Source organism: Labeo rohita, chromosome 2, assembly GCF_022985175.1.
Source record: "Labeo rohita strain BAU-BD-2019 chromosome 2, IGBB_LRoh.1.0, whole genome shotgun sequence".
Taxonomy (NCBI): domain Eukaryota; kingdom Metazoa; phylum Chordata; class Actinopteri; order Cypriniformes; family Cyprinidae; genus Labeo; species Labeo rohita.
In genome coordinates, this window is record NC_066870.1 from 8006723 (window position 1) to 8019784 (window position 13062).

Consider the following 13062-nt stretch of genomic DNA (forward strand, 5'->3'; position numbering starts at 1 on the left):
TTGTGCGTTGCGGTCCTTTCGTTTCTGATATGAAGCGACATTGTCACTGTATTACACGGTTATTAATCTGTACCTAAAAATGGATATTAGAATATCAAAATATTCACTTTAGCCAAAGGAAATAACTGTTCTCTTATAGTGGTTGACTGATATCTCAGAAGGAAGGATGGATGGCTGACATAGATGATATCACACTGTACAGTTTAATGTACAGTTGAAGTCCAAAGTTTACGTACACCTTGAAGAATCTGCAAAGTGTTATTTTACAAAATAAGAGGGATCATACAAAATGCATGTTCGTTTTTATTTAGTACTGACCTGAATAAGATTTTTTTGAAGTAAAAGACATTTACATATAGTCCACAAGAGAGAATAATAGCAGAATTTATAAAAATGACCCCATTCAAAAGTTTACATACACTTGATTCTTAATACTGTGTTGTTACCTGAATGATCCAGTGTGTGTTTTTTTTTTTTTTTTTTTTTTTGTGATAGTTGTTCATAAGTCAAAACAGTTAAACTGCCTGCTGTTCAGAAAAATCCTTCAGGTCACACAAATCTGTTGGTTTTTCAGCATTTTTGTGTACTTTAACCCTTTCCAACAATGATTGTTTGATTTTGAGATCCATCTTTTCACACTGAGAACAACTGAGGGACTCATATGCAACTATTACAGAAGGTTCAAATGCTCACTGATGCTTCAGAAGATAAAACAATGCATTAAGAGCCAGGGGTGTAAACTTTTGAACAGAATGAAGAAGTGTACATTTTTCCTAAATGTCATGTATTTTTTAATTTAGTACTGCCTTTCAGAAGCTACAGAAGCTACTTGCATGTTTCCCAGAAGACAAAAGAAGTTACATTTACCCTGATCTTCAAAAGTCTTCTGGCTCTTAATGCATTGTTTTATCTTCTGAAGCATTAGTGAGTGTTTGAACCTTCTGTAATAGTTGCATATGAGTCCCTCATTTGTCCTCAGTGTGAAAAGATTGATCTCAAAATCATACAATCATTCTTGGTAAGGGTTCAAATAGACAAAAATGCTAAAAAAAAAAAAAAAAAACAAAAAAAAAAAAAAACAGAATTTGTGTGACCTGAAGGACTTTTCTAAAAAAAAAAAAAAACAGCAGGCAGTTTAACTGTTCAGAACAAACAATTATCACTAAAAAACAAAACAAAACAAAAATCAGCTGTGGATCATTCAGGTAACAGCACAGTATTAAGAATCAAGTATATGTAAACTTTTGAACAGGGTCGTTTTTATAAATATTATTTTCTCTTGTGGACTATATGTAAACTTCTTCTATGTGAATTATCTTATTCAGGTAAGTACTAAATAAAAAATAACATGCATTTTGTATGATCCCTCTTATTTTGGTAAAATAATTACCTTTTTGCAGATTCTGCAAGTTGTATGTAAACTTTTGACTTCAGCTGTAAAGCTGGATTCAGTAGTTTGCTGCTAATTTAAAAGGTTTTACACATTACTAAATTGTGATCTGTGAAAGGTCATCTGAATGGTGTATGCTGACATGAGATAAAGACTGTACTCAACATTTCTCTATAAAAAGTGTTTTAATTATATATGGCTGCAGGTCACCCCTCGCCCTTAGTGCATTTAACCATATTGAAATGAGGTTTCGCTAAACGTCAGAGTGATTCATTACACTAATTGGCTGCCACCTCTGTCGATATGCTAGTAAATGGCTTCTTGAATGAGACACAATGTAGGACAGGACTTGATTATTCTATCAGGAGTTGATTGGATAGTTGGATCTCGTAAGAGACACGTTGGAAGAAAGACAAAAATCCACTTTAGTAAAGTAACAATGAAAATACTGTCTAGTATTAATGTTTTCATATGACAGGCGTTAATAACATACAGACTGTTAAAGGAGAAGTCCACTTCCAAAACAAAGATTCACATATAATGTACTCACCCCATTGTCATCCACGATGTTCATGTCTTTCTTTCTTCAGTTGTAAAGAAATTTTTTTGAGGAAAACATTTCAGCATTTTTCTACATATAATGGACTGCTATGGTGCCCCGATTTTGAACTTCCAAAATGCAGTTTAAATGCAGCTTCAAACTATCCCAAATGCGGTTGTAAACAATACCAGCCGAGGAAGAAGGGTTTTATCTAGCGTAACGATCAGTTATTTTCATTAAAAAAATACAATTTATATACTTTTTAATGTCAAACGCTCGTCTTGTCTTACTCTGCCTGGACTGTTTTTTTTTCTGGACTGTTTTCTTCCAGATTTCAGGGAGAGCAAGGCAAAAGGAGCGTTTGAGATTAAAAAATATTTAAATTGTATTTTTTTTAAATGAAAATAACCGATCGTTTCGCTAGATAAGACCCTTCCTCCTCGCCTGGGATTGTTTACAACCGCATTTGAACTGCATTTTGGAAGTTCAAAATCGGGGCACAATATAAGTCTATTATATGGAGATAAATGCTGAAATGTTTTCGTCAAAAAAAACAATTTCTTTACGACTGAAGAAAGAAAGACATGAACATCTTGGATGACAAGGTCTGAGTACATTATATGTGAATCTTTGTTTTGGAAGTGGACTTCTCCTTTAAAGGAAAAAAAAAAACATTTGCTGAGAAAGAAGTCACCCCCAAGCTTTCCAATATGTAGATGAGTTTGTTGCTTTATCAGAACAGATTTAGAGAAATATAGCATTACATCACTTGTTCATCAATGGATCCTCTGTAGTGAATGGGTGCCATCAGAATTAGAGTTCAAACAGCTGATAAAACCATCACAATAATCCACAGCATGAAACATGAAATGCATGAAAAGCTACATGTTTGTAATGAACAAAGTAATGAAGTTTAAAAAAAGTTTTTTTTTTTTTTTTTTTTTTTAACTTTGAAGCATTACTCTTGCCCAAAATATGAGTATGTAATATTGCTTCCTCCACTTAAAAAAAGCTCACCCTCCCTTGTCCTCTCAATTCAAAATCTGCTGAAATGTTAGTTTAAAACTGTTAAATGTGACCCCGGACCACAAAACCAGCCATAAGAGTCAACTTTTTGAAATCGAGATTTATACATCAGCTGAAAGCTGAATAAATAAGATTTCCATTGGATGTAAAGTTTGTTAGGATAAGACAATATTTGGCAGAGATACACTATTTGAAAATCTGGAATCTGAGGGTGCAAAAAAATCAAAATATTGAGGAAATAACCTTTAAAGTTGTCCAAATGAAGTTCTTAGCAATGCATATTATTAATCAAAAATTACGTTTTTATAAAATTATCGTACGAAAGTTTACACAGTGTCTTCATGAAATATGATCTTTACTTAATATCCTAATGATTTCTGTCATAAAAGAAAAATCAATAATTTTGACCCATACAATGTATTTTTGGCTATTGCTACAACCGTGCTACTTAAGACTGGTTTTGTGGCCCAGGGTCACAAATGTTGGTTGATCTGTGCATATTTCTCTCCTGATTCAGACAATACAACTTTTTCACAGAAGAAAAGAGTATTGTGGATAGCAGATTCATAGATTCAACTCAGCTTTTTAACTTCACAAGTTGCTAATTGATGGACTGGAGTTGTGTGATTGCTTGTGATGTATTTATCAACTGTTTGGACTCCCATTCACTGCAGAGGGTTCATTGGTGAGCAAATGATTGCTGAATTTCTCCAAATCTGTTCTAGTGAAGAAACAAACTCATCTTGGATAGCTTGAGGGTGAGTACATCTTCAACAATTTATTTCTTTATTTTTTTTCTCGGGTGAACTATATCTTTGACCACAACGAAAGCATTGTTAGATCTCATAGCTACTGCTTTTAAAGAAAAAAATAAAACCGTTAAACATATGAAATGTCTTTATTTCACTCTGGTTGATAAGGAAGAATACATTTATCAGACCTCATTGTGAAATTCATCCATTCATTGCACTCGTGAAAGCCAGACTGTGAAATTCAAAACGTTTCCCTCTCCAGCTCATTAGTTTCTGCTTCGACTATACAATAAATCACTATTCTGGCATGCTTAGCACAATACAAAGCATGAAGTTAAAATATAAAAAGGCTCTCCAGCAGCCGGTCCGTCATGCTTATCAGTTTTGCTGATCTCAGCGCTCAAGGATACTGACAGTCCAAAAACACCAAAACGCCACCAGACTGTCATAAATAATCCTCTGTCTGTGTTTTATGGAGCTGAAAGCTAGCTTAAGCATAAGCATGCAGGTTCAATACCAAGAGATAAACACTGTTGATTTATTGAGCTGGTATTTACAGTGAACAACGACGGTGTGAAATGAGCAGGATGCCAGTTGCTGGTTGGTAGCTTTCCAAGTGCATATGCCATACAGAAGCTGTAATCACAGGTGTGTGTGTGTGCATGCGATGAACTGTGGTGTGTAATGGGAGTCTGCAGTGGAGCTGTAGGTGATGGTTTTGTCCTCCAGGGGGCAGTCCGAGTCCAAACTCTAGCAGGAGTCCAAGACGAGGCAGATCTGCTCAAAGACATCTTCTGGGGGCTGCTCGGCATCAATCTACATACACGCACACATAACACGGTTGTTAGAAATCATAAGCTGAAAAGTAGGGCATCAACCCACAGGAGAACCGTCATACAGTGCTAATAAATCCTACAAACATGCAGCTGCTCTGAATGTGTTTATCTCTTACATATATAAAGGTTCATCTGTTTGCTTTATGTTGTCATCGTCACTGGATCATCAGATATGAATATAGTGTAACAACTCCATTTCAGTTTCCACTAGGAAACAACCGATAAATAAGTCGCAACTGCAAATGCTTTACAGAATAGTGAATTTTCTTTAAACAACCTAGTGAGTGAACTGAGCAATAGCTACCGAATGAAATATTTTAGATTGTAACTAGACAAATATCTGTTTAATAACAGAAATCTTGTATGCCTTTTAAGATTTGAATATTATTTAATATATTTCGGGTATAAAATCCACATAATAAAATGTACCATAGTACTACCTTGTTTTTTTGGACATGTACCACAATGTATTCTTTAAAGCACCTTTGTGAATTTATGATAATAATCCAGTAAAAATGCTAATTCAGTCATTTATTCATTGTCTTGTCATTCCAAACCTGTATTACTGTCTTTCTTCTGCAGATATTTTAGTAAATGTTGGTAGCCAAAAATTTTTGGTGCGCATTGACTTGTTTTGTGTGGATGGGCAAAAAAAGAATTAGACATTTGTGACCCTGGACCACAAAACCAGTCATAAGTAGCACGGGTGTATTTGTAGCAATAGCCAACAATGCATTGTTCAGGTCAAAATTCATTAGGATATTAAGTAAAGATCATGTACCATAAAGATATATTGTAAATTTCCTACCGTAAATATATCAAAACTATATCAATAAATCAAAATTATCTTCTGCACCCTCAGGTTCCAGATATTCAAATAGTTGCATCTCTATTTATTCAGCTTTCAGATGATGTATAAATCTCACTTTCAAAAGAAAATGACCTTTATGACTGGTTTTGTTGTCCAGGGTTACATATCATGTATTTTATGTTACACAGACAAAAAGTAAGGCATTTGGAACAACATGAGAGTGAGTAAATGACAGCATTTGCATTTTTGGTTGCGCTATCCCTTTAAAAGACTGCTTTTCTTCCTAGAGATCAGAGGATATTTTTGCACTTCAGCTACTTTCATTTATCTGACAGAGTGAAAACGTCCTGTCCTGACATGACAAACCCAAATCTAGTTAATATAGATGCCCTTTGTGTAGTCGAAATAACTAATATTTGAAGGATTTATTTTAACGACAGACTAAAATCATTAATAAGCTACTCTGTGCTGATCCTAAGATGTTTGCCTGAGCTTGAGGTCAGGGTAACCAGTCAAAATGTTCCACTCAATGGACAAATTACACTGAAACATCACAGCTCTGACTAATTGTAGCTTGGCTTCTCTATACCCACCTTGTGCAGAACTTCTCTGTGTTCGTAGTGACTGACCACGGGATTGACCAGGCTGCAAAATCCGTCCACTCTACGGCGAGTGTCTCTGTCTCTGGCTTCTTTAGTGTGCAGGCTGCAGGTGGCCCTCTGCTGCAGCCGTCGACTCATGATGTCTGCGGAACATTCCAGGAACAGAGCTATGTCGGGCTGCCCCATCTGAAACACAAACATATATTTCAAGTAAGAAAAAGGCAATCAAACGCAGTGGTGTCTATCATGAACATCTCAAAATATAATGATGTGCTGGTGTTTATAGTATATTTAGTATTTTAATTACATAATTACATTACTATATTTAGTATAGTTAAGGTCAAGTTTACATACACCTTGCAGAATCTGCAAAATGTTAATTATTTTATTAAAATAAGAGGGATCATACAAAATGCATGTTATTGTTTATTTAGTACTGACCTGAATAAAATATTTCACATTAAAGATGTTTACATATATTCCACAAGAGAAAATAATAGTTGGATTTATAAAAATGACCCTGTCCAAAAGTTTACATACGCTTGATTCTTAATATGTGTTGTTACCTGAATGATCCACAGCTGTTATATGCAACTATTTCAGAAAGTTTAAATGCTCACTGATGCTTCAGAAGGAAACATGACGCATTAAGAGCCAGGGGGTAAAAACTTATGGAATTTGAAGATCAGGGTAGATGTTACTTATTTTGTCTTCTGGGAAACATGTAAGTATCTTCTATAGCTTCTGAAGAGCAGTACCAAATGAAAAAAAAAAAATAATATATATATATATATATATATATATATATGATACTTATGCAAAATAAGAAAAATGTACACATCTTCTTTCTGTTTCAAAAATTTACACCCCTGGCTCTTAATGGATTGTTTTTTTTTTTTTTTTCAGGAGCATCAGTGAGCATTTGAACCTTCTGTGATAGTTGCATATGAGTTTGTTGGGAAGGGTTTAAATACACAAAAATGCTGAAAAACCAAATAATGTGTGAGACATAAAGGATTTTGTCTCACAAATAATAACAAACAATTAACATTTTGCAGATTCTTAAAGATGTATGTAAACTTTTGACTTCAGCTGTATATTGGATTTCAAACACTGTTTGGGTGGTTTCATTGTGTCTTGCTGGTTTAAAGGGTTCGTTCACCTAAAGTGTTTGTTGTTGGTGAAGGTGATTTTGTCTATTCATGATAAGCACTAACCTTGGCTTCATACTCTTGGGCCTGCTTCAGATTTTTTGGGAAGCCAGTAACCAGGAAGCCCTTCCCCTGACGCACAGTAGATGCCATAGCCTCGCACAATAGATCCAGAAGCGTGTCCTTAAACACACACAGAAGAGAAAAACACATGAACATTCACATACAGATTTACAATCTGTAAGAACGGCTGGATGCATTGGAACATGGACACAAACACACACATTAGATTAGAAGTGAGAAGTCTGATGTCTGGGAACCCTAAAAGTAGTTCACAGCAAATGTTAATGACAGGCATGTTGCTAGGCAACACCACTGTAACATAAATCATCTGATTAAGTCTGAATCTCTCTGAGCCACATGTCAAACTGCACCAAACAAAACAAAAAAGCAAGAGCTTAAGTTAGGTAGCGGCTGGAGGGCCTGTCTGCCTCTTTTAGCTCCATTCCTAATCAAACACACCTGCTTGTAATTGTTACAGTAATCCTGAAGATCTCAGTTAGATTTTTTAAGTGTGTTTGTTTATGGAGCTAAACACTGCAGGTCATTCCTGATTTCTCTCTATCACTTCTTGTCCCTTATTAAAAACTGCCATAGAGTACATTCATAGTTCAGTCATAAAACTCTTCTGAGTAGCTGATGCCAGTTTAACCTTTTCTAAAGTGGCAGCATAGCCAATTGATCTCTTTTCCCTATCTATTTCAGTCTTGACCTAGTCCATATAATTACTGCACACCATGAGAATTTTTGTTTAGCCCTCCTCATTACTCATTACTTTATCTTGCAGCAGAATGTATTGCAATCCTTATAATTATGAGTGTTTTAGCAATAAGCCTAACTAATGCCAACAGTAGCAGTGTGACAGCTGTAGTCTGCCAAAATCAATCCTACTTACACTTAATTTTTAATCAATTAAAAGTCTGTTAAATCTATTACTAAAAGGGATTGTGACATGAGAAATCAAATTTGCCTTGATCTTTTGACATACAAGAAGTCTTTGTGCCATTAAAACATCCTGCAAATTTCATAGTTAAAGCATCCTACTCTTTATTTTGTCTGGATATTGGGTGATCTATGACGTCACAAAGGCAAATACATTTGCATATGACCACTTACAGAGCAGGACATCAATTACGTTCATGTCTTTCTTTCTTCAGTCATAAAGAAATTATGTTTTTTGAGGAAAACATTTCAGGATTCTTCCTCGGCTGGGATCGTATGAAGCTGCATTTAAACTGCATTTTGGAAGTTCAAACTCGGGGCATCATAGCAATCCATTATATGGAGAAAAATCCTGAAATGTTTTCCTCAAAAAACATAATTTATTTACGACTGAAGAAAGAAAGACATGAACATCTTGGATGACAAGTGGGTGAGTACATTATCTGTAAATTGTTGTTATGGAAGTGGACTTCTCCTTTAACAGCTGACACTTACCAACAACGGATGGAAGAACTGCGTCTTGTCAAAAGCAAATAGAACTCATTATAATGACTGATGATGTCTATACTGGATACAGTAGTTTCTGACGTACTCGACACATTTGAGTCTGCTAACGACAGGACAAATGGAAGAGTGAAAGAATGTTCGCTTTGATGCGTCCGGTTTAAACAGCTTGTTTGCATCACTGTACAGACTTCAGAAGGATCCCAGCATCAGGAACAGGTGGATGATTTATTTTTAATGGCATCCTGGATTGTGTCAGAGGATTTTATGTTTGTTTAGAACATTTAACTGCAGATTGTTTTGTGAACGAGGCACAATGTAATGGAGACTTCGCAAAGGAACTTTTGTTGAAACATGAAGCAAGTCAGCTGCATTGGATCTGACAATAACAACAGTAAACAATTTACTGATGCTTTGTCTGTAAATGACGGTTTTAAATGGATAGTGCTGTCAAAACACTTACTATACAATGACATTAGTCAGTCAAAACAGTGGCCGTTTTGTTTTGCAAACAATACTTACCGTATGTTTATTGCAGAGGTTGCGTTAGACTTTAACATTGTCCGTCAGACAGGGTTGCAAAAATTTGACATAATCTATTATTATTGTACTTTCATATTTTAAAGGGGTCATTGGGCCCATTTTCCACAAGTTGATATGATTCTTTAGGGTCTTAATGAAAAGTCTATAATATACTTTGGTTAAAAATTCTCAAAGTTAGTGTAAAACAACACCCTTTTTACCTTGTCAAAATCAGCTCTGCAGAAATCAACCGATTCTGATGGATTATTCCTTTAAATGCAAATGAGCTCTGCTCGCCCCGCCCCTCTCTTCTCTCTGTGGAGTGACAAGCCTGTTTACTTCAGCTGCATATAGCCGCGTTTATCTGCTAAACTTGCAAACTAGTACGTTATTAGAAAAGGTGATGGCAGAGATTCATAAAAGAAAACCTTTTACTCACTTCTGCTGTAGGTGAAGCTGGATCACGAATGATTTGCGTGAACATAGACGCATTTATGTAGATCGGGAGGCGCATTCCCTTCACAAACAAATGTAATCCACTGCATCTTCAGCGGCTCAGATGTCGGGAGTAAATGATGACCACTACAATATGTTCATTATTACATCCAGCAACACCTCGATCGCTCAATCGGAGATATTCTTGTCTAACTTACATCCCTGCTCAATCAACTATCGTGGAGCGCCCTCTGTCGGTGTGACGCCACACTGACAGGCATGTGAGAATGGCTCGATTTGAAAAAGGGGATATTATTTTTACAGATTAATTAAAAACCACTGCATGGATTTTTATCATTATAGGGTAGATGTGTACATACACTGCCAACACGCATTAACGTTCAAACAACATGTAAAAGTGAACTTTGCATCCGATGACCATTTTGGCGCTCTTTAATGTGGTGTGATAGATCGTTGTAGCTTCTGGGTACTGGCCTGTGCGTAATGAAACGCATAGCAAAACATTTGTAACAGTTTTGTTTTTGTTCTGGATCCAGTGCTCTGCTGCTACACTAGAGCGCACTCACCATTAACTGGACAGGAGTGGGAATTACAGTTAGAAGTTACAATAGCTCACCCTCAGTGTAATTGTCAGGAATCTGGTCGGTGTCCTGTTGTCCGCTCACCACCAGATGTCACTCTCACCTCACCTACACACTCTGACTGTTGCACCACACTCCGGACTGCATCTCCCATCCTTCAACGCACTGGTTGCGTCTGCCCCCGTGACCAATCAGGCTTCCTATAAAGCCCCAGACTTTCCCAGAGCACTTCACGGATTGTTGAATTATTGTATTGTTGTGATTGTTAGCGTTTCCTAGTTTCCTCGTTCCTAGTTCCTGGTTTTGTTCTCCCGCCTGGTTTTCTCGTTCACTCTGTCTAGCCGCCTGCCTTTGGATTTTCGCTCTGGTTTATTGGACTATTCTCTTCTACTGTCTGTGATATTCCTGTCTGCTCCTTCCTCGACCCTGCCTGTACGACTATGTCTTTGTCCCGCCCATCTAATAAAAGCTCGCGCATGGATCCGCTCGCCTCTCCTCTCTCACTCCCTGTAACAGAACAATCCGACACAACAGGATCCAGCAGCTTTCTACCCGGACATTCACATGATATGGACACAGACAGGATTCTTTGCCGCATCAAACAAGGACCTAAAACACTGGATCAATACATCCGTGAGTTTCTCTCCATTTCAAACTACTCCACCCTACCGGACTGTTTAAAAATTGAACTTTTCTGTGATGGCGTAAATCAGCCTTTAAGGGCGAGGCTGAGACGCGAGGGTCCGCGTTCATCTCTCGCGGGATTTATGAACTTTGCTTTATTGTGTGTGGGCTCGCCGTGTACTGTGGAGGTCGCGAAGGAGGAACGCGACAACGCGGACATGGCAGCCGCGCATCCCGCGCACAGATTGGTGGTAATGCCGGATCACGACGCCACAAACAAGTTTTCCGCCTGGATCGCTCGTGAAATGGCGGCCGTGGAGGAGCGCGCTCGAGCTATGGCGACGACAGCGGTGCCCGTTCACAAAATGGCGGCCGCGCCGGAGCGCGATCATACTCAGGCGGCGACAACACAGCCCGTGCACACAATGGCAGCGACTGCGGTGCGCGCTCACAAGATGGCGGCGACGGCGGAGCCCGTTCACAAAATGGCGGCGATCACAGAGCTCCGTCACGTCACAGCTGCCATACAAGAGCCATTAAAAGGTACAGTGACATTTCCTGAGTCAAGTCAAGTTTCCAAGTCAAGTCAAGGTACAGCTGTATTTCCTGAGTCAAGTCAAGTTGCAGCTGTGTTTCCTGAGTCAAGTCAAGTTGCAGCTGTGTTTCCTGATTCAAGTCAAGTTACGTTGCCAAGTCAAGTTACGGCTGCTGTTCCCGTGCCAAGTCAAGCTACGGTCCGTGTTCCTGTGTCAAGTCAGGTCAAAGCTGTGTTTCCTGTGTCAAGTCAAGTCAGAGCTATCGCTCCTATCTCAAGTCAAGTTACAGCCATCTTCCCTGAGCCAAGTACCGTCAAGATGGCTGCCACGCCAGAGCCACTGCACAAGATGGCTGCCACGCCAGAGCCACTGCACAAGATGGCTGCCACGCCAGAGCCACTGCACAAGATGGCTGCCACGCCAGAGCCACTGCACAATATGGCCGCCATCCGGACGCCACCTGTGGTCATGATGGCCTACGTGCTGGACACACCCCTAATGACGGTATGGGCGGCTAAGGTGGTGCTCCTTCACACCGCGGCGGCTACCCCGGGGTCAAGTCAGGCTTCCAAGTCAAGTCAAGCAACAGAGTCAAGTCAAGCAATGGAGTCAAGTCAAGCCAAAGCTGTTGTTCTTCCTGAGTCAAGCCACGACACAGCTGTTGTTTTCCACGAGGCAAGCCAAGATACAGCTGTCCCCCACGAGTCAAGCCAAGTTACAGCTGTGCTCCACGAGTCAAGCCAGGTCACAGCTGTACCCCATAAGTCAAGCCAAGTCACAGTTGTTCCCCACGAGTCAAGTCACGCTACAGCTGTTGTTCCTAAGTCAAGCCATGTTATTCCTGAGTCAAGTCACGTAACAGCTGTTGTTCCTGAGCCAAGCCATATTGTTCACGAGTCAAGTCCTGGTACAGCGGGTCTCCATGAGCCAAGCCAGGTTATAGCAGTTCCTCATGAGCCAAGTCAAGCTGCTGCTGTTTTTCCAGAGCCAGGTCAAGCTTCAGCCACTGCTCCAGAGTCAAGTCAGGCTACGGCTGTAGCCTCCAAGTCCAGTCAAGCTGCCAAGTCCAGTCAAGCTGCCAAGTCCAGTCAAGCTGCCAAGTCCAGCGACGCCAAGGCTGTTGTCCCTGAGTCAAGTCATGTTGTTCCTGAGTCAAGTCATGTTACAGCGGATTTCCATGAACCAAGCCCAGTTACAGCTGGGCGTCACAAACCGAGTCAAGTTACTACTGATCTTCACGAAGCAGGTCAAGTCACAGTTGGTCATCACGAACCAAGTCACATCCTGCCCGACGGCTCAGAGCCCCATCACGCCTCGTCTGACCGCCCAGAGTCAAGTCACGCCTCATCTGACCGCCCAGAGTCAAGTCACGCCTCGTCTGACCCTCCAGAGCCCAGTCACATCTCGTCTATCTGTCTAGAGCCTCACCATGTCTCGTCTGACCGCCCAGAGTCAAGCCACGTCCCGCCTGACCGCTCTGAGTCAAGTCACGTCCCGCCTGACGTCCCAGAGCCTCTCCATGTTTCATCAGACCTCCCAGTGCCTCGTCATGTCTCGTCTATTCGTCCAGAGCCAAGTCACGTCTCGTCTGACCTTCCAGAGCCGTGCCATGCCTCGTCTGATATCCCACGATCACGGCCTATCATGATAGCCAGCGTACTGGACCCACCACAACCTCCCGCTGCTGCTCTTCCTTTAATGGCGGTTGCCATGTGGTGTGTGTGGGCT

General features: G+C 39.8%; 1 protein-coding gene across 2 annotated transcripts in view; it reads right to left on the reverse strand.

The window, feature by feature from the left end:
- Positions 1–3836: 3836 nt before the first annotated feature.
- ak5 (adenylate kinase 5) overlaps positions 3837–13062 on the reverse strand; it is a 107791-nt gene continuing 98565 nt past the window's right edge. For both annotated transcript variants that reach the window (XM_051133350.1, XM_051133344.1), the window contains exons 12-14: positions 7176–7292; positions 5950–6144; positions 3837–4525 (exon numbers count right to left, since the gene is read on the reverse strand). In XM_051133350.1, coding sequence (XP_050989307.1) covers positions 4460–4525; positions 5950–6144; positions 7176–7292 — 378 coding nt within the window. In that variant the 3' untranslated portion in view covers positions 3837–4459. The remainder of the gene's footprint in view (positions 4526–5949; positions 6145–7175; positions 7293–13062) is intronic.